This window comes from Nilaparvata lugens, chromosome 3 (genome assembly GCF_014356525.2).
Source record: "Nilaparvata lugens isolate BPH chromosome 3, ASM1435652v1, whole genome shotgun sequence".
NCBI lineage: Eukaryota > Metazoa > Arthropoda > Insecta > Hemiptera > Delphacidae > Nilaparvata > Nilaparvata lugens.
The window spans coordinates 26,034,309-26,057,802 of record NC_052506.1 but is presented as its reverse complement, the minus strand read 5'-3'; the positions used below and the strand labels follow the sequence as shown (position 1 = coordinate 26,057,802).

General features: G+C 34.3%; 1 protein-coding gene and 1 long non-coding RNA gene across 17 annotated transcripts in view; one reads left to right on the top strand and one right to left on the bottom strand.

Annotated features, from left to right (window-relative positions):
• Nucleotides 1-23,494, top strand: part of LOC111044962 (proton channel OtopLc) — a 100,674-nt gene that overhangs the window by 59,856 nt on the left and 17,324 nt on the right. For 3 of the 15 annotated variants that reach the window (XM_039423401.1, XM_022330240.2, XM_022330241.2), the window contains 8 exons: nt 8,244-8,358; nt 8,930-9,232; nt 10,617-10,694; nt 14,196-14,382; nt 15,481-15,641; nt 16,272-16,476; nt 21,539-21,886; nt 22,669-22,915. In XM_039423401.1, the coding sequence (XP_039279335.1) occupies nt 8,244-8,358; nt 8,930-9,232; nt 10,617-10,694; nt 14,196-14,382; nt 15,481-15,641; nt 16,272-16,476; nt 21,539-21,886; nt 22,669-22,915 (1,644 nt within the window). Of the gene's footprint in view, nt 1-1,944; nt 2,321-4,073; nt 4,351-8,243; nt 8,359-8,929; nt 9,233-10,616; nt 10,695-14,195; nt 14,383-15,480; nt 15,642-16,271; nt 16,477-21,538; nt 21,887-22,668; nt 22,916-23,494 lie in introns of those variants that run through there. The other 12 variants (XM_039423405.1, XM_022330243.2, XM_039423409.1 and 9 more) reach the window with 10 other exon arrangements.
• The window catches only part of LOC120350370, a 59,253-nt gene that overhangs the window by 28,684 nt on the left and 7,075 nt on the right, over nt 1-23,494 (bottom strand). For both annotated transcript variants that reach the window (XR_005570721.1, XR_005570722.1), the window contains exon 2: nt 14,891-14,952. This is a non-coding gene — a long non-coding RNA (uncharacterized LOC120350370). The remainder of the gene's footprint in view (nt 1-14,890; nt 14,953-23,494) is intronic.

Below are 23,494 nucleotides of genomic sequence, written 5' to 3'. Positions count from 1 at the left end.
CACGCACACACTTACAACAGATGCTTTCACGCAATGCGTACACGCACACACACTCGTACCTACACACATTCACGCAAATTCATGAATAGAAAACTCACCTTTTGTGAGTGTGAGGGAGACTGAGGCTGAGAGAGACAAGGTAAGGGGATGCGTGAATTTGAGATAAAATGAGGGAGAAGTATTTCCAAGTCAAGAAGCGTGAGTGAAATGAACTACTGCGTAGTACGTACGCTCTGGAAGTAAACAAAAATGACTGCCTAGCTCTGATATGCGAATCTTCAGATCTCTCTCCCCTCACCTCTCTTTCTATCAACATGAATATCATCAGTTTCATCCTCTTCTGCTTGCTCTTTCCTACTTATCACTCCTGAACATCTCTTTTCCCCCGAGTGTAGACAAGCCTTGTAATTCGGTAATTCTCAATTCTCACGCACAGTTGTGTGAGGTAGCTTGCTTGATAGCACCACTCATTCACATGAAATGTGTGTTGAGTATTTTCGCATTATAAACAAACGTCCTGACATAGGCCTACGTGAGGAGAAAATAAATCAACGATTTATCTCTCCGATAAAATTCTCCCACATGTTTTTGGGTATTTTCATGATTTTAGGTAGTTCAGGCAGTTGGTACCTGATCGTACTTTACATTCGACATTGTATGTGGTAGTCAGTTTTGTTTATGTTGTGGAGTTTTCAGTTATATAGTCCCAGTACATCAGGATAATGTATTAATGTAGTTAGAATCGGAGAATTTTTTCAAATTCTCAAGACAAGTTTTATTCCATTAATTATTTCTCTCCAACACCTACAGATAATAAATGATTCAACACCTAAAGCAGCTAGCAAATATAATAATGTATATTAATAAATGGATATTATAATGAATATGTATGATAATGAATGTATATTAATGTATAGCAATCGTCATTTTTTCCTACATTCTGAACATTTTTTTCGAGGATGATGCTCACATGAGCTTTCAGATTGTTTGTGGGTATTGAGAAGTGCGAGGGAGATTTGATGAGATGATCAAATGTCCATGTCTACCGGCGGATTCATGTCACTAATGGCCAATGGCAACTTTCTTTGTCATTAATGGTCCTTCAACAATTCTAATCATACGCATATCAGATTCTATGCGAGTTATTTTTCTTATAGCTGATTATCTGGGATATTTCCTCAAAATTTGAAGTTTCGTCACAAGAATTTTTGAACAAAATTGGCTACAAAATTTGCATTTCTTATATTGTATTCGGCTACTTCAATAATCTGTATAATAATCTGATACAGAAATGGTTTAATCAAAAGAAATATTGCACCCAAATTCATAATAATTATCATGATTCAAACAGATTTGTAAATTGATTTTGTGGGTTGGATTTGATTTTATTACATGGGGGATTATTTCCATAATGTGGAGAGACATCAATAACCAATCAACTATACAATGTTTAATAATATTATGAGATCATAATGGAGAATTGAAAATGATATTTTTTGTGATTTCTGATATTATCAAGATTGATATTCTACAGGTCCAAATTATTATTTGTGTGTTTGTGTCCAAACAACACATTACATTACAATACATTTGACCCCTTCACAAAACCTCCAGTAAACTGGATCGTGTTAATTGATAACGTTTATGATCTTTGATGGAATGGATACTGTCACTTCAGGGAGGCATTTACACCGACAACGAAGGAAGCCGTCGGCAAGATGGAGCAGCTCAATTTCGCCTGATTTATTATTTATTTTGGTCGGTTAACAGCGACGGATCGCAGTGTACTTGAGAGGTTTACAGCTAATAGAGGTTTGCATGGGCGTGTAGAGCGGGTGGCCTAGCCGACGGATTGAAGGGGCAGGTCGATATCTGGGCCAGCATCCCTGGACCGATTTCAGCCAATGGCGTGGCCGCGTTTCGATCACGTGACCGCTCCCTTTGCTCAGTTCTCGGCTGCGTTTCCACCGAAAAACGACTCTGCCTGCTCGTTGTCTGAGTTTCATCTTTTGCTCGTGAGAAGTGCGCGATAATTAAGTGTTGTGTTGTTTCACCGTCAGTAACTGATATTTCTCCAATCTATGGTTTCGAAATTGTAAACCACCAACATAAAACACTAGACACACACAGCGCTACCGAAATTCGATGTAATTTGAGGCAGGCAAGCAGGCTACACCATACACAAACGCAATCACCTCCAAATTCATCTCTCATCTACGTTGCATTTATAACACAAGTTCACTACAAAAATAATTATTAACACAATTTTGTATCGTTGAATCTATTTCTATTACAGTGTTATGAATCTTTCAAATTTATTGTAAGTAATCGAGTATTTAAAATAAATGTATTTAAAAGCAGTGGTACATCATGACATTAGGCTATACCAATACTACGCATTATATTCTGATGCGAGCAATGTTCCAGAAATCGAGTTATTCTAGATTTTTGTTTTTAAAGTGAATGGTTACACATGGTGATATAACTGTATAATGATTCAAAACGTTATAAGTGATTAATTGAGATTTTTCAAATGGTTTCAACATACAGTTCCTTGGCTGGTAGTGGCTTATTTTGATCTTATCATGTGAAAACACCCTGATATCAAATAATTCTTATATCAATTCACGAAATAATTTTTAATTTTTGTTAAATGCCTCTCAATCATGATTACAATATTATTCTCTATCTTTCAAGAAACTCCCAATATAAAATATGAGAATGGCAACGTACATTATTTTACGAAAAATTTCATTTATGAATTATAACCCTGATTATTGTATTGGTACACTCTCTCCATAATCTACAAAAAATAAAGTTCTGGAAAATGTATGTCATATGCACTTATTTTCATCCAAAGAATAAAAAAAAACGATTTTAACGAAAATCTCTCCCCAGTCATAATGGAGGCCAGAATTACAGGAATAGATCAGTGGACTCCGAATGTCCAAACAAATCACCAATATTACTTCACGTTTGATCTTTTCCATTTACTAGCTTGTTTGTAAATAAATCAGAACAATAAACGAGCATTTCGATTTCATCGAGTGAATTATCTTTGATCTCGTAAGCTAGTAAGTAGATGATAGTGGCCTGTTGAACTCTGGCTGGCTGGTAGCCCTTCAATTGCTCAGAGCGCATGCGCCATAGAGCTGCTCTCCAGAAGCTAAAAGCCAGGAACCTCTAGAGCTCTGTTATCAGATTGAAATCTGTGCCCTATTCCGCGGGGGTTTAGTGTTCTCGTAAATTTCCATTTTTGAAAATTCCCTCACAAACTTTAACCCACTAGTGAACCATTTCATTAATTTACATTCAAAATTGTATCAATTGACAAGGTTTTGAGATATCATATATCATACTCAACTACACGATTATATTCGTGAATATCTTTAATTTTTAATCATAGCTCGCTTGGATTAGGTTATACTGAATCGATTTTTCGTAATTCCTCATCTGTAATAGAATCTTATTGCTGAATTGTTTTTCATTTACATTACAAAACTATGAACTGCACAGGAAATTATTCATAAATGATTAACTTGGCTCATCACTGATATTTTGCTGTTTGAAATATTGATGGACTATAATAATTAAAAAAAAAACACAGTTTCGACTTTCATAATATTTCGATCGTCGATAAAACAAGGAAAGAAGTGATACTCTACCTACCTAATATTCCATTAAAATTCCAACATCAATTTCAACATAACAATTATCAGTTCCAATGAAAATTAGGTACCGTACTACACAACCTAGGTTCTCGTATAAACATGTTATTATACTATGAACCTACATAATGAAATTCCATTGAAATGTCATTACCAATTTCATAATAATGTAACAATAATTATCAATTTCATCAAACCAAAACAACTATGAACTATCAGTTCCATTAGATATTAGATACTACACAACCTAGGCTTTTGTAAGAACATGTATTTACAACTGATTGGATTCTACTACTCCGCCTATTTTATTTATTTATTTTTAAACAAAAACTACAGCTGAAACATTGATTGACTCTCCAGTTCATTTGCCTTCCTCGAATCACAAATTTGTCCCACACAACACAGGTTAACCTGAACATCGAATGCTGAATCGAACACTTTAGACTGCTAGATAGATTGATAATATTGGTGATATGGTGATAATATGAACAACAATGGGTGAAGTAAAAGTGGCAACCGTTGAAGCAATGGAGTCGGTGGACAATATGGCAACACTGCCGGTGTCACGTGTCATCCACAGTGACGTCACACCGGAGAAAAATAACTCGGCCAACAAGGATTTGGAGGCGAAAAAGGCGAGACCGACGTCGTCCCATGGTCCATCCCGGGAGCCGCCAACGAGGTACGATTGATGAATCGACAGAAAATTAATACTTTTTGAGTTTTTAAAGGCGATGTTGTCAATATCTATATTATTGACAATCTCAAGTCATTTTTGTGTTGTTGTGGTGAATATTTGACAAAATCAAGTCATTTTCATTTAAAAACTAATACTAAAACAAATAATTAATTAAAACTTAGTTCTGGTCGCCCAGAACTTGATCAGGTGCGACCTGAAAACTTCGACACCAGACCTTCGCAAGCCAGACTACACAATACTATTTTTTATTGAAAAACAGAAACCAATTAATAAATAAATCTCGAACTACCACTTGGAAAACTGTCAATGAGCCTCTCGGTCAAAACAGATTTCGTCCGACATCTGTTTCATATCCAACTGTCTCTCTAGACCGACCGACAATCTCTGGCTCTGGAGATTAGAGAAATTTATCACTTTCTCGAGTCACTGTAAAAAGCAGCAGCACCCATTCTGAAGTGAGATTCAGGTTAAACTGTCAACCAATTTTCAACAACTGTCAACTGTCAGTATTCCTCATCAACAACATCAATGCTTCTCATTCAACCAATGCTGACAGTTCTAAGTGAATGTCATCGCAGGATCCAAACCCGTGTTGCTGCTTTTATGCCAAACCAACTGTAAAGTATTTGGCACGCTTCCTTTCATATTTCTTCACAAAGCTGGACATTGAAAAAAAATCTTCAATTATCAATATTTCTCTCCACTCATGTATCAAATTTCGCTGCTTATGCCAAACCACACAGGAACAAGCGATGTGAACGAGTGTTATTTTTTTCTGTTGCCAAACGAACTATATAGTATGTGCTACGCTTTCCTTTACAATCGCTGGAAATTGCAAAGCTAATTTGTGAAGTAAATCTTGGAACCCTGGAAATTTAAAAAATATTCTTCTACAATTCTTAATATTCATCTTCATTTCTTATCAAATGTGCTTTATATTAGACGACTGATAATTTTGGAAACCATATTTTCAACTATTTTACACTTCTTATAAAAATCGTAGTAACTCTTATCAAGATTGAAACAGGAGTATTCGAAGAGGCAAACTAATACATACAACTATGCATTTATAGTATTCATAGTAAGTGATTTCAGTACTAGAAAAGTATGATGGGAATGTATCATGGTACTTAAGGTAAATAAATATTATGTAGTATGGGAAGAATACATGAAGAGCTCATGCTTCCATATTTTGAAAGTTGGTGGCTGGCTATCAACTCCTCCATATAAACTCGTTACTCGAACTACTTCACCTATCAACTGTTAGAAATTGTTTATTCTATTTTAATCTTTATAATGCTACATGTTGGAAATAGCTAACTGTACTTCTTTGACACTCTGCCTCAATTTTTCATCGACGATCTTCATTGACCAAAAAGATCCAAAGACAATCTATTATGTCATGTATACTCTGAGAGTATGCTTGAGTTAGCTCGTTATCATTATCAACTCCTTGAGATAATGCTAACTCTGAACTAAGTTGGCCAGAGTGGAGAAGATTATTTTTATCTTTGTTTACAACAAACCACCATATGCTTTAGTAAACTTTGGATGCTGATTACTCGCTAATAATGAGTAAGGTTTTAGGGGATACCACAGATAACACAAAGATTTATCACTGTAGAATTGAGTACGAGTTAAAATAATAAACTCTTCAATGGCTATGATTTCAATCAAATGTCGATACTGGTTCCAAAATTTATTACTTTGAAACTGATTTATAGATCACTATTATAGCAGTCATATTTCGAAAAACTCGTGAACTTGGTTTTGTTTGATTCAACATCAATAATTCTACTTCCAATAAAATGCATTCAAAATTGAATAAGGTTCGTGTCATTAAGAATGACTTATATAGTATTATATAATGTAATAATTATTCATATCAAAAAAGCTAGCTTACAAAAAACTAGCCAATTAATTTTTTTCGCATCGAACCGTCATGTTCAATAATCTAATATTGGACAAAGTGTCGTATTGTAGACTCAATCCGATACAAGATACAAGAAATAACCGCCATTTCATTCAATATCGTATTCGCATTTTATGTATCCAGCTAACATTTCAGCCAATCAGGAGCTAGAACATCGGCCAATCACGGAGTAAGTAATTCCTGGGCGATTCCCAATTCTTTAGTTGATGTTATCATCAACTACAAGAAACTACTATGGGTAATATAAAATTGGATTAAATTAATAGGAAACTTAAAAGCAAAATAGTCACATTACTTTTGTTTTTTTCGTGTTTCTATAGAGCCCAGTATTCATTCAGCGTTTGTGCAACATGGTGGATCATTTTTTTTTAATTAATGAGTATCAAGCATTTTTCACCTAATATGGCTCAGTATTTTATTTGTTTGGAATGGGCATTTGAGACAAAGTCAATTGTTCAAGGGATCTGGACAAAGGACTAAATACAATAATAAATTATCTTTCATAAGTATGTATTTTTAAATAAAAACTGATAAAGGTCATTATTTATTCATTTATATTCAAAACTCTTACTCAAGCTCTGCTCTCACTTTTTGACACGTTCTCTCACACGCTGTAAAACACTTCTCTCAAAACTCACTTTTTTGCCGTATAAAAATTAATGAAACCGTTGTTAGCTACTTTCATTTGAAGGGAAATGTTGGAAAACGGATATTGAAGGGTGCTTAAAAGTGCTATCACAGCACTTTCACTGTGAAGGGGCAGCCACCTCTTTCCCTTAGGGCTCTACTGTATTCAAGATGCAAGATAGCAGGCAACTTCTTTTATCCTAAACTGCACTGAAATATTAACGAATGCATTATTATGGAATGAGGATCAACGTTTTCAGACAAAACTCCAGTAGCAAGAAATATAAAGTACCTACGTTACGATCATTTCGTAAATAAAACTTCAATGCCTAGAAGACTAAAGTACTCCAAGATCTGTTCATATACAAATATTTTGAAATTTTAATTCGATTGATATAAGATTTAAGACATATTGCAGTTGATTCGGTGTGAATTCATAACTAAATGTATTGCCTAAATCAGTACTTCACATACCATAGCTTGAATGAAGCTTCATTCTCGTTCGGGATTCTTTCAACATTACAGCTTCAATATTCTACTAGTAAAATAATCTTCTTTGGAATTGGACACTGATGACTCAATGTTCATAACTCAATCTATTGATTCTCCATTCGTCCATCAATCGAATATACCGATCTCATTCTAGACCCTTCTTCCCTTCGTTTCTTTTTTTAACCACATATTCTTCAACAAGGCAGTTGTTGAAAAAACTGCAGTCTCTTCTGCTTAAGAATTTCTTAGTATTATCACTTAATATGATTGCAAGTCATGTTGATTTTAAGGTATTCATGATATTTTGTAATACGATAAGTTATTGCGATAAGTAATGCACGATTCTTGTAGTTATTTTTGATATCGAGCACGAATTCTTTCTTATAAAGAGGATATGATACACTTTTAGGTATACTCGTACTCTTGTATTTTTCTATGATACTACTAATGAAATTCTCATCAACTGGAATAAAAATTGTAGCACAGATAATTTATATGTTTCTCTGTTGCAAATTTATGATAAACAAGTTTTAAAATATTGTAATTTGAATATAATAAGAGCATTCAAATGATAGTGATAGTAATGGTCTGAATAGGGGGAAAAACTAGTTCATTGCTCAAATCAAATTACTTCAATTAAAATCAAATTGAAGTTCCTCATTTTCTTCCTCATCACCTATCTTCCTCTCTTTCTGCATTCTCGTTATCACAATAATTATTTATTGAGTTGAACAGTCTAATTTATTTTCGACTATTGTTGAACTAAGTAATTTCCGAATATTCAATGCTTTCATTAACAAGCAATACTTTTCTTTTGTTTCAGGACGTCTCTTTTCATCATAATGAGTTTCATCTATGCAAAACTCCTGGTTGTAATATGCATTGCATACGTTGTCTCCGAGGTTGTAACGCACAATTTACCCGTTGTTTACTACGAGGTGAGTTGACGTTTTTGATATTTTAAAGTTAAATTTTCCATCTAAAATTCTCAATTATAAGATTATTTCTAATAATTTCAAGAATTGTGGACGATGAAAATTAAATCGTCATCGTATTTTCTTTATCATAATCTAATTTGGAATGTTCTTTCTATCATACAAATAGTATTGATTTGGAAAATCAAATTTTTCTACAAAAATTCAAATGAAGAAAGTTGAATATTTTGAACGTTGACTTTTTGAAGGTCTCTCAAAACTCTTGAAAACGTAAATATATATTATACAATTTCATTAATAAAACTCATCTTAATTTATTTGTTTCTAATGATGAAATACAACCAACTTCTGAATTTCTATATTTTGATGATTTCGATCAAGTAAAACGTAAAAGCTACGAAGTGAAGAATGACTAGTATTTCAAATTGTGCCAAAATATATGAGCGAAATAATGTACGGATTTTAAATTCTGAGATAATAATGAGAATGAGGTTGGGTAACAAATATAATCATGACATTTTATTCAATAAATTGATATTATTTTGTATTTGAAGTATTATTTTTTCATTCACAGGGATTTTTCACATATCTATATGGAGTTAGCATATTATTCCTGCTCTACGTCTTCTGCTTCCTTCTGCAAGAAAGTACCTGCTGCCAAGGCGGTGAACCAAAGCCGAAAAAGCCAAAGAAGCAGAAAGAAAAGGTAGACAAGAAGAAGGAGGAGAAGGAGAAGGCTAAAGAGAAGGAGAAGGAGAATAAGAAGAACAAGAAGAAGGAGAAAGAGACGAAGAAAGAGGCCGCTAAGACAGAGACAGCTGGTGAGACTCCGCCAAATCCACCGAGTCAGGGAAACAAAAATAAGAATATTTTCCAGGTGAGAAGATATTTTGTATTTCTATTAGTATTGTGCTAACTTTATAAATCTTTTCACCAGAATTGCACAATATTAGTTGGAATTGCACTTGGAATTGAATATGAACCAAGATGTTATCATTAGGAATGATAGTAGCTTAGATGCTTCTTATTATTGTGGCTTCATATCTTGGGAAATTAAATTTTGAATTCTCCATTTAATTTTTTATAAGTTTTATTCAATTATTAATGTAAAAGCTTTTTATTAGATTTATTTTGTACTGAGGATGGCCTAGGCTTACCTACTATACTGTTGATTATCGTACTTCTAATTAATTTACATAATAAAATCACATTATGAATGAATGTAGGAACTTGACTTTATCACGCACATTTTCATTGCAATGCAAAGGTTATGGGAGAACTAATTGCCCTATAAATTGATTTGGGTGAGCACTTTACAATCAGCCTTAGTGATGAACATTATTTATTATCAGCACTGCTTGGGAAAGTTACAGCTTCACTCTAGAAAATATTGAGTTCCAACAAATGCAGGTTCTCAAATTTCAATAATTAGTATTGAAACTGATTATTGAGATTATAGATAAATTAATAAAAAATAATATCATCCAAAAATACTCTATTACTCTAGCCATGTAATAGATTGGCGTTTCAGTAAGAATATTAGAGAACAAAACTCATTGTAGCCATATTAACTTCATTTTGGTTTTGCCTGTATATTCTTCCCTATTGTTTCTGCATCAGTATGATTTGCTAATCAGTGTTTAGATATAATTTATTTATTGTTACATTTTAGCTATAGTTTCAATCATTCTTGACCATGATGATAAAATTATTCAAATATATTCTAGCATCAGTATTTTGCTATTTCCTCACAAACAGTGGTGATAAAATTGGTGGGGAAACTAAATTAAAAATGCCAGTATGTAGATTTGGAAATTATTCCAGCTACAAACCTCCTGCTATAATACAAATCTGCATATTCATGTTGCAGTAGTTTTATAGTGGTCTTTAACAATAATTATTTTTACTAGCATCACTACCTTTCATTTTCTAAAATATGTAACAACTACAACTGCTGAAATAGGATTGTTTAGTTTTTTTTATTATCTTGGTATTTCTTACTACTGCCAATATTTTTTATTTGCTTAGAAATAATTAGATCTGCTGAAAGATGTGCTCATATTTTCAGTTAGAACTGCTTCAATATTGTTCTCTATCAGTATTTCAATATCTATAGTATCCAGCAATATTTTTCATCTGCTTTAATAATTATTATTATTTTTGCTAGATGTGTTAATATTTTAGGTAGATCTGCTTCAATATTTTTTTATTGCTTCAATATTGTTTTGTTGCTGAGATATGTACTGTGTGTCTGATGGTAGAACGACGGCTACCCACGTAAAATGAAGGACTTGATGCGAATGCAGTCATCAACCGAGGACGACACGAGTCCACCGGCGGTGAGTTGAGTGTCGCGGTTTGTCGGCCTAGGGTTGGCCTGGTCGTCGGCCCACTTTGATTGTGTCTTGCCTAGACTGGCTAGCATTGGGCGACGACCACCTTGAATGTGTCTTGTGTTTGGCTCGTGCTTTTGTTTTTGGCTGGCTTTTCTGTTCCTCAGTAATATCAGTGTACTACCTCCCTCATGGTTTCACATGTTTCATTTTAGAGGGAAATTCAGCTACTGAATTTGCTAAGGAATTTACTTAATTCAGCTCGGGAAATTGACTACTACTATTATCTCAAGAATATGATATGAGAAGACCAAAAACACATCTATTTCCGGTTTCTAGGACACTTATTAGATATAATGAACTATTAAACCTATAGATTAAATGGTACATTTGATTTAATAAAAGTCTTAGAAACCGGGGCCTTAGGGTGTGTGCATACAGAGAGCGGTCAGTGGTCTTAGGAGGATATGGGAAAGACAATCCATATCTATATCCTCTCAAGAGCTCTAGAACATACTATATGATATATGATCCAATATTATATATTGGCAGACGTTCGAGACCGATTTGAGAAAATGAAAGTTTTATTTCAAGATCATGTTTGAAAAATAAGAAAGAAGATATGGTTTTATTGACTCTTGTCAAAAACTAGTTAGTGAGTTTTGTTGTTGAATTTCTCTCTGAACGAAAATTTACTCATTTTGAAATGTTTGTTTCCTAGGACTCTTCAGTGTGATCTGTGCTTCATCTTCTCTGTCATTTCCAAAAACAATTGCTTCCAATTACTATTAGTTTGTGTACAATCGTCATTGACGGTGTTTTATGTTGGACTATTTGGGGTGTGATTCAATTAACTGTCAATTATGTAAATTCTAGTTGTTCATTTATTTATATTATTTCTCCCTTCTATTCACTCATAGGAAATCGAACACAAACATTGTTGTTCATATATTTTTCCCCTTCAAATTATGTTTGTAGTTATTTACTTTTTATTTTCGAGTGGCTTTTGATTTTATTACAAATTGAATGAATATTATGACATTCCAGGACATCTGTGGAGTGAGCTGCAGATGGTAGGATCCTTTTTATTTTGTAAATGAAAACTTACATTGGGTATGGTATTCATTGTTTGAACCCTCTTGAACCTGAACTTTGTTTCTAATCTGTGAATGTATAATATATTATAAGGAGATAATACAAAAGAAGATTTGGAAGAAAGTTTCATGATAACTTACCAATAATGTATTTTTATTGTTCAATTGATACAGTAATATTTCAGTGGATGATTGCATTTATAATGAACAATTTATCATTGAGATTAATAACATTCACAAGATTGTGTTCTCATGAAAAAGCATGAGGTTCCAAAACTTATTAGTTTTAGGGAGTGGAAGTAGTTTTATAATGAAAAGATTCGGTAGTCAAATTAATAAGATTCTAGATACTCTTCAAAAAATCTGCAGATTCCAAAATTGAGTTGAGAAGTACATTGAATATGAATCTGTACTAAAGTACGTTGCTTGGAAATGATACTTCTGACAATAAATGATAATTTATCAGGATTCATATCATTGATCGAGAATGAAGAAAGAATGTTTTGGGGTATGATTTTATGTAATTTAGAGGGAAAAACTTGCAAAATGAATTTTTTTTTGATTGAGTTCTTTATTTATGTAGATTGCAATATATACTGGCTTATACTCTATATACAATAGCTTACAATACAGCAAAATTATAGTTGAATTTACATAATATAGACTGAGAAAATAATTATTGAACTGAATATGATATGAAAAAGCAATTTGTAATATAATAACTATAGATAATAATTAAATTGTTATGCATCTACATAAATAGGTTGAAGAGAACAAGCCCTGAGAGGTTGATAAAGAGGTTGAAGAGAACAAAGCCCTTCGAGTTGGTGTAGTGCTGGTGAAGTGAAAAAAGTATAAATTAAATAAATGTGTAGCGAAAGAATTTAAAGTAGAAGAATTATAGATTAGAACTGTAGGCTTCACTGGAAGACTTTAGCAATAAAAATTAATATTTTAGGATAAGAAATAAGAGAACAAAATTAATGGTTAGTCCTAGTGACTAGTTTTAGTGGAAGTAGTAATAAAAAAACATAATTTGAGATTGAATATTCCGTCAATTAACTATATCTCTACATTGTTGATAGACGATCTGGCAATCTTGCGGAGTTATAAAAGATTAGCGCTATATGCCCTGTCGAAAATGATAGAATTGAAGGACTTTTAGGGCCGGTCTCCGAGCCCGGGATCAGGCCAAGCTCCAGACCCCAAACAGTACAGTGAATTGCGATTATTACATTTCTAAAATTTTTGATCCATCTGACTGCTGAACAATCACTGTAATATATTCTAATTTCATTTTGAATAATTGTAAAATTTTGGAAAGGTTATTTCAATTCAACTTTTTCCAGTGCTATATACAGTAATATCAAAAGATGATAATGTTAATGGAATCATAATGATTGTGAAAACATTGACCAAATGCATCTCTGATCGCAAAATGATATGTTTCATACTGGCTGTACAATCGCTTTGAATCGATTTAATCCCTAATAGCATGTTAATCCAACTGGGTAATTGATAATCTGTATAGAATCTAATTGAATCGCCATAGATATAGATCTCTAATAATTAACCCCAATAAATAATTAATAATATCGAATATATGAATCTACGTAATTACACCTCCTCATCATCATCATCATCTAACACCAAACCTATGAACCTTAGATCGATACCATGTAATTTGATTATCCAGTTGAATTTACTTTAAAATAACTGAATTCTAACAAATAATACATTTTTGAAGAACTTGATCCAATCGAATGACCAATAATGAACCTAGTCATGTTTCAATTGAATTTCCATATTATCATGATGTGTATGGTATGACTCTACAGTCCTCTACAGGAGGAAGCTAGTTTTTCAAGTATTTTCAACCGAAAATACAAATTTTCATAGATTATTATACATGATTATATTTAGTGGCTGATACATTTACAGATTCATTTGTTCATCGACTTAGTATGAATAATGTAAGGGATGTAATTGATTACTAATCTAATAGATTACAATATTACGAATTCATACAATCATTTTATTTGGATTATTGCAGGACCTGGAAATTCTTTTATAAATTTTATGAGTTTATCGATCAATTGGACTAGAGTTGATCTACTGTATTATGTTTAACCATCCTAGCCAACGTAAAATCGAATCAAATTCTATCTATGATATTATATTAATCTTTACTGGGTGTAAGAGCTCTGTAAGAAATTCGTATGTTCATCGATTAACTTATTTATCGATTTTTCCCAACCAATCTATCACTTTTACAAATTAAAAAAGTGGTCGGTATAGGTAGGTTATTAATTCACCTATTTTCGATTGTCAGAGATTTGGATCGGTTATTCATCTCACTGTTATAAACTGATATCTTGATCGGTTATTGATTGGGCAAATTGGATTGTTGCAGGGCATGGGAACTCTGAAGAAGAACAAGGGTGCCGACAGTCCGACCCAGGAGAAGTTGTCAGCGCAGGCAGCGGCAGAGTCCATTGATCAGATAGAAGCTGGACCCACTCCGTCCACACCGCGCAAGCGCAAGACATCGCAGAACAGCCACAGTCACGGCAGCTTCTTTCTACGAGTCGGAGCTATCGGTGGGTCACATTTATGTTCATTTGTTAGTACAGAAATCAACAATCCAATTATTCAAAAAAGTATGGCATGTCGACTGGAGACTCAAATCTCAATTCACTCAGACTATAGTATTAAATTCCTGATGAGGAAATAATACTTGAGAGACGGGAAGTTTCAAACCCAAAACCATATCTATCTCTTGAACGAATCAGGATGTGATCTGGGATATTTTTCTGTACCTACAAATTCAATTAAAAAAGGTATGGCTTGGTAACGCTGATATCATTGACGATGAAGACTTGAATCTCAACCTACTTCATCCAGACCGAATATAGTATTAATTTTCTGATGAGGAAATAATTCTTGGATGAGTTTGAAACTCATTACCATGTCTATTTCTTATACGAATCTGGGATTTTTCACAGTATACATATGGGTTATGTTCAACTTCATAAGTGAAATAAATTACAAAAATTAATTATCTTTGCAACAGTTTAAGATTTATTTGAATGATGATTTTGGCATTACCTGTTCATTGTTTGTAGTTAACTGATAACTTCTTGTTGGAGTTGTAAGTAGTACTCGTACATCTGGAAGAAAAATAACATCAATTAGGTTATCATCAAATCAATCGAAATCGTGATGAAATAAAATTTTTCAAAACAGTAGTATGATGAGGAAAATAACGCGAATTCGAGTGAGAATTTGACACACTCTTTTACGCATTTTTTTTTTAAATTAACTTTACAATTCATACATTTTACCATTTTACATAAAATAACATTTGAATTATTCTTGTACCTTAAATTATTTGATAAATTGATGAAATAGTTAATATTTTGGAAATTGTTTGATAATGGTCCTGTATTGATTCAAGGATCGTTCAACCCATTTTTACTGTAATGAGTATTCATTTATCACAAACTCGACAATATTGAATGGACCTCTATCTAAGCTTCTCTACCTTTCAGAATTGTCCTGTAATGGTAAAGGCCTTTTATGCAATTAGTATAACTGTTTTAACACTGATAACACGAGAGAATTCGGTTGGTACATTCAACTATTTGGTCAGTACCACAAGATATTAAAACTAATATTCTATCATTTTTATTCTTCAGCTTTCGGTCTGGCCACAATGATCTACAATGGTCTGGAGTTCGGTGCATTCTTTGAAATTCCCTTCTCATCTCCCTGCTACCAAGTGCTGCGTGGAGTCAACCCCGTTCTCCAAATGGTTTTCACATTTATGCAGATGTACTTCATCTTTATGAATTCCAGGGTATGTAGGATATGAAAATCTAATACTTCTTTATAATTATAGTACACCTAAAGATGTGTTATTTTAGACATCAAACTTAGATTCTAAAAGTTAAAGTATTGTCAATAGAATGGAATTGACTATGTAATCAATTTCGTAGATTGAGTAAGAATCTACATTACCCACTTGACTAACTTCAAATATAATGTGTCATGTTTGTTCACTAATCTTTTCTGAAATGTTTAAGGAAAAATTACTCAGTTTAAAAACTGATTTTCTCATAACACTAATTTAATAACTTTTTTTTCTCTGTAACTGAGAAAATTAACAATCATTGCAAGGAGATCTCATCACAAAAGTTCAGTTCAAGGTAAATTGGGACAGAAAAATAATGACGATTTGAGTCAGGTTAATGTTAGTAAGAAGCTATCAAATATAATTAATCTAAATTAAGGATTGAAATACTAAGAACTAAGCCTGTTTTTCCTTTATCAATCATTCTATGATTATGTGTTTATGCAAATGGTGGATGAATGAATAAACTTTCTACCTGATAATTTTAAGTTAATGAAGTTTTAATGATAATTCAGAGTTTAATGAAGTTTTAATGATAATTTGAGGTTAATGAAGTTATAACATTTTTATTTTCAGCTGAACATCCACCGATTCAAAGTGATTGCAAGATTCGGATTAATGCACATTGTTGCCACCAATCTGTGTGTTTGGATTCGAACTCTGGTTCTGGAGAGTCTGAAAGAGATCACCGGATATCTACAGAAGAATAACAGCACCCTGCAACGCATCTTCCCAACCAGCTCTGTTGTGCAGAACCTCAATCATGAGTTCTCAATTCTAGGTAACACTATCATATCATGTTTTTTTCTGAATTTCTTTCTCTCAAATAATACAATTTTGGACATTTTTTTGTGACCATGTTTGCACTAAAATGCTGTAAAAAGCTACTTGGGGTACGTGTTTCGCTTTGAAAAAAAATATATGTTGATGTATAAATGTTTGCACTAAGAAGCTGTAAAATGCTGTTCGAAACTGAAATGCAGTAATAAAAAATGAGCCTTGGGACTAATCATTGGCACAACTTGAAGTTGTTAGTGAAAGACATGCTTTCTTTTGTTTATATTAAGAAAAATCGTTTTGGAGGCTTCTAACATCATCATATAGGGTAAACCAGCACACGTTGGGACACTTCAAGTTGTGGGAATAGTAAGTGTTGGGTTGGCAACGACTGTGATGTTTTATTAGCTGTTTATAGCCTTGATTACAGACATAATAATTTCAGATGTAGCACCAGTCATTATTAAGAATAAATTAAAAACATGTTTTTGTAACCTCAAAGTTTTTTTTGAGAAGAGGAATTTTAATGTTTACTTTAAACATTCACCATTTAAGGTAGGTCTCACACCTAATATGCATTCTGTATTATTTTTTGAATATTATGACATATAGAACATTATTTTACTCTTATTTTTAATCCAGTTATTCTGTCTAAAACATAGACATGACCATCAGCCCACCTTGGGACACTGCAATCATGATATATGCTCATATTATAACAATGAGCATTGCTTCTGAATCTTATCTTACTCAATGTAGGCTACATATCAATGGAATAAATTATAAATAAATATTATATATATGATTATAGCTTGTAATGTAGCTTCAGAGGTAGCCATTTCAAACACACTTTGTGCACATGACTTTTGGTAATAGTTTTTACCAAAAAAAATCAAATAATGTATTTATACTATCAATAACTATAATACAATTTTATAAATTAACAAAAATAATGAATTACTTATTTTTAATTCAATATCCCAACCTGGGCAAGGGATGTCCCATCATGGGCCGATCTTGAGCCCAGGTTGGGACACCCCAAAAATTTGTTTTTGCAATAAAAAAATCAATTGACGATCAATGCAGTTGCCATCCTCAAGGATGAAAGTGTAAGCAAATACAAAAAATATAAAATTAAAAAATGTGGATTTTTTTATTTTTGTCCAAGTTATAGCTGTTTGAATTTTGGTGTCTCAACGTGGGCTGGTTTACCCTAATATATTCAAAGAAAAAAGTGATACTACTTGTAGTAGTTCCCCTGGTATATTTATTTATTTATTACATTTCCAACGGTATACACCAATTTTAAAAGAATACAATCGTAACAAGATCAACAAAAATAACAAGACACATATAAATATAAATATGAGATACATAACATAGAGTCAAATAAGTACCTAACTTAGCAATTCAGAAGTATAACAACTTATAACAGTAATATGAAATAAAATGTACAAATATGCATTAGAAACTATCAGCACAAATTCAATGACTAAAGCAAAAGCAAACAAAATATTTGTAGCAATAACAAAGGAAACACAGTAATTCAATAGCAGCAAGTGCAACAATAGAATAATAACTATAACAATAACACAATAACACTAACACTATAACCAAACACAGCCAACTGATACAAATGATAACAAAATAAGAAAAAAAAACAAAAAAACAATGAAACAAGCAAATGGAAAGAAATACAATGAAAGCAGCCAGAGAACAAGCCCTTAATACATTTTAGCTCTGCAAAATAGAAAAACTATAGACCCAGCTGTAAAACCGCTCTCTTGAAAGCCATAGCAGACACACCAAAGAATTCTATCCCAGCTGCGGCAGCCTCACAGCCCGATCGTAATATCCTAGACAGTCCACTGTTATAGGCATAGGCAGTAGTATGAAGGCGTCTGCGGAAAATGGTCCTGGAACGGGTCCCTCGTGGAGCACAAATATCAATGCCAGCCAGTAATTCAGGGCAGTCCAATATCCCATTCACCAACTTAAAAAGAAGCACCAGATCATTGAGTCTTCTCCTTTGAGCCAAAGGTAAGAGTCCGAAACGATTCTCCAATTCCATCACAGGAACATCAAAGTAGGCAAATCCCATCCTACAGCCAAGCATTCTTACAAATCGCCTCTGCACCCCATGTAGCTGATCTATCTGATACTGATGATAAGGCGACCAGACAACCGATGCATACTCCAGGACAGGCAGAACCAGAGCCCTAAACAGTACCAAGAGGCTATAAGGAGATCTGAAATCTCTTGAGGACCTGAAAATGAAACCAAGCAAAGACCCAGCTCTAGATGTCATACTACAAATATGTTCCAATGGACTAAGAGAAGGACTCATAACAACGCCCAAGTCCTTGAATTTCAACACTCTCTTCAATGGAGCACCCCTCAAAAAGTACTGGAAGTCAAGTACGTTAGATCCACGCCTAAAAGACATAATGACACACTTGGCATCATTCAAGGCCATACCATTATTGAGGCACCATTCATCAATCCTGTCAAGTGAGCCCTGCAAAGCCACATGCCCCAGACCAGGTTTCACCACATCAAAGAGTTTCACATCATCAGCATACATCAAGAAATGACATGAGATGACAATGCCAATATCATTCATAAATAAGTTGAAGAGGAGAGGGCCCAGGTGTGAGCCCTGCGGAACACCAGACAATGCCCTAAAAGGAGATGACTCTTGACCCTCATATCTCACAATAAGGGATGATCTGTCTCTAAGGTAGCTATCCAGCCACATCAGCAGGGAACCATGAAAACCATAACCCTTCAGCTTGGCAATCATCAGAGAGTGATCAACTCTATCAAATGCCTTTGATAGGTCCAGAAAGGCAATCAACCTGACAAGCATCCACAAAGGCACCTATGACATATTCCTGAAACTCCAGCAGATTAGTTGTTGTAGATCTAGATCTCAAAAAACCATGTTGCTCCAGAGATATACACCTTCTTAGGTGGAAATAAAGATGATCCATGACAACACCCTCAAACACCATGGCAATCACAGACTGAATAGTTACAGGTCTGAAATTCTTCACCTCACAATGATCTCCTGACTTGTAGACAGGCACCAAAAAACCACTCTTGAGAACCTTGGGGAAAATGCCTATCCTTAGCAAATTGGAAAAAAGAACCGCCAAGTGTCCAGCCAAGACAGGGGCACAGAACCGGAGCACCAGTGAAGGAATACCATCGGGTCCCATGCTCCTACCAACATCCAAGACCTCTAACCTTTGCTGAATATCCATAGGTGCAATGCAGCAGGGTGGAACCGATTGGTTCCAGCCAAAATCAAAGACAGGAACAGGTATTGTGTCATGAGAAAAGGTAGAAGAGAAGAAATCAGCAAAGAGTTCACACTTCCCAACAGCTGTTGAAGCACTCCTGTCACCCAGCCTCATGATGGCAGGTTTGTTTGAGGCCCTCTTCAATCCATTAACATGTGACCAGAAAGACCTGACATTGGTCTGAACAGAATCCTCAACTCCCATTATATAGGCATCATAACATCTTCTAGTCAGGACCTTGCATTGTTCCCTCAAACTGCAGAAAGCCTCATAGAGGTGGACATCACCAACAGCCTTGTATTTCCTAGGAGTAATATATGCACAAATAATCAAGAACTTACAAGCTAAATTAGAACATAGGATAAACAGGCACTCACTTTTACAAGACCTAACAGATAAAGGATAACTAGAAATACCATTATCCACAGCCACTAGGACTCCACCACCACTCAATTTATCACTAGTGCGCTCTGATCTATCACATCTATATACACTATAAGAATCAATACCAATAATTTCACTATCACTAATATCAGAGGTGAGATTGGTCTCAACCAAGGCAATTAAGTCATAACTATCAGCAATAGAGACGTTGAGGGATAATACCGTTAGTTTTGATCTCAGCCCATTAACATTCTGGAAATAAATACTATAGTTCCTAGGTGTACCGTTGGAATTTATTCGTTTTTTGGCTTATTAATTACAATCTTGGGGACACCATTAATGTACTTAATGGTCAAATCCTCCTCACCTTTAGACTTACGATCTTCCAATTCCACATTCAGAGCCTTTAAATGTTTTGCTTCTAGTGGGGTCCTATCTCTAGACAATCTAACTTTAGAGAACTGTGGATCACATAATTTAGAATCAAATTTAGATATAACAGTTAAACTGTTTACAGTTTGACTGTTTAATTGCTTGGTTTCTCAGTCGTATATGATAAAATATCAGCAATTTAAATAAAAGTAATCAATATAATTAATAATATTGATTGAGATAAAATAATATATAAGAATGAATAATACTGATAATAGGACCGTTTGCTTTTGTCAGATATGAAAGTGAAAGTGAGTGATATCACACTAGAATTTGTAAAATCCTACCTACTTGACAAAAAAATGAAGAACCATTCTCATTAATCCCACTTGTTTAATAGAATGTTTTGAATCCTGTTCTGTAGGAACATCATTCACTTCAGTACATTTTTAAAATACACAGATCTGTAGAACAACTAGGAATCCAAACTTAACTCTCACAACGATCCCAATTCAATTGTTGTCATGTACAGTACTCAGTACTGTACAACTCTTACAAAGACCCTAATTCAATGTTTATAACATGTGCAGTACTCAATAAATTTTGAAGGACAAAACCACAAATCATTGCAATGCTTGGGAGAGAAACAAGAGGCACAACATAAAACTGTTTCTATCCCCAATCTCTAAGGGGTTAATAATTATTGTGACTTTGATCTAGATTCTACCAAATGTATCTTATTACTACAAAGAAAAATGTATTTTCTCTACATTAATGTGAGAGATTTACAAAGTTACTCGTTTTTATATAAGTATTAATCATAACTGTACTTTAATTTATATTATCTACTATTATTTTTATTATTATGGCAAAATAAATTTGATTTGAATGTAAATGTGATATCTAAAATGTAAATATACAGTGAAACATTCATTATTTAGTGTTTGTCTGGGCTTGTGTGTTTGTGTGTGACCGGTTGCGTGTGTGTTGTGTGTTGTGGCGCAGAAAGCATCCGCGACCGCGCTGTGGCCGATTCGGGGGCTGGTGCTGGCAACTCGCGGCCGCTGCCCGAACTAGCGACACCTTTGAGCACTCGCACTCCGCTCACCACACTCGCCCAACTCGTGCAGACAACAGCTCGCTCGGCCGCCGTCACCACCAAACGTCTCGTCAATGACGTCATCACCACAACCACCACCGCCGCAACTCCCTCAACCACCCCCTACCACACCACTCCCCCCTCCACCGCTCTGCCGACCACCGTGCCAACCACCACCACTACTACCACAACAACCACCACCTCTACCACGCCCAAGTATCTCTTTGAACAGCTGGCTGACTACTCGTCCAAGTGTGAGTTGCAAGTTTTCTCATGATAGGATTTGAAGTTTTATGTTAGTTTAGATAACACATGCTGGTTTGAACGTGGGGAATCATACCTACTCAACATTCTATTGACCCTGGATTAGGATTGATATAGCTTCGTGTAGCCCTGAATTAGAAAACAATTTCTTCTTATTTCACAGGCTTCAACTAATTGAAAGGGTTTTTACTAATTTGTTGGAGCCGGCTCTTCTAATAAAATGAGCTAATTTAATATATATTATAATAATAAATTGAGCTAAGTCAAATACCCATCAGCCAAAGTCATAACGTAGTTGCTAGCAATTATAAATTGCATCGTTTTCAAGTGGTTGGTGTGGCAATTTGGTGAAAGTGGAAGAGTGGTTATAAAAGCTTATGGAAAAGCAGAAATGGTTTTCTCATGCCCTGAAGAACTGCACTCTGCTGTAACCTGCAATATAATATTATGTATAAGCTTTTTAATGTTCTCGAACTCTCCATTCTTCAAAAACTGTAAGCTTTGCTTCAATTGTTTGCTTTGCACACTAGCCTCTACGAGGATTTACATAAGTGTTGTTCATATTTATATTGTGCTCTTATTCATTATATAGGCCTAAGTGTATTATAAATCCCGAAATTCCCGCTCCCAATACCGCAATAGAAGTCACCAAAAGGGGTCTGCTTTCGCTTCAGTTGCAACTTTACATTAAACTCAATGAGAACTGACTATGATTGAGAACATTCTAACTCCAAATAATGCCATGGATTGATTTTGTTGTTTGTTTTGTTAGGGTCCACAAGCAAGCCACAAGTGTTCTGGGACGACATAACTGGGGACTCGCCGCTGGCTCCCGTGGCCTCGGCCCTCGTCAGCTCGAATGGCACCAACATCGACCCGGAGACATGCGGCCGCGTCAACATCATGGGCAACATTGTGCAGGACTCGGCTCCCTACCTCTTTCCCTTCATCATCGAGTACAGCCTCATTGGCGCCGCTGTCATCTATGTCATGTGGAGGCACATTGGACGCAATCCAAGGTCACAATATTTCAAGAAATATGTAGTTTTATTATAATTATGTAGATTTAGGCTATATCCTATCCAAGGCACAACATGTCATTGTCCTGTCAGAAAACTATAAGGAATCTGTAATTCTATTAAAATTATATTCATTCAGGCTATCCTATCCAAGGCACAGCATGTGATTGTCCTGTCAGAAAATTATAATAATTCTGTAATTTTATTGAAATTATATACAATTAAGAAATTAATTATATACAAATGAGAAATATGTAATTCTATTGAAATTATAATACATTTAGGCTATCCTATCCGAGGTACATGATCATGATATACAGAATGTCCCACAAAAGGTGTAACAGCCAAGTTCCATAGATTCTACATGAAATTTGCAACAAAAATGTCCAAAAAAATGTTTTATATCGGCCTTATTAGTTTTCGAGATATATAAAATTTTCTTTATTTTTGATAAACGTCAATAACTAGAAAACTATCAGTCTAATTCCAAAGCTAAGGTTGGAAAGAGCAAGAAGAATCCAATAAGATTCGTACAATTTTTTCTTTTGTTTGGCGTTTTTGAAAAGTTTATGATTGTTG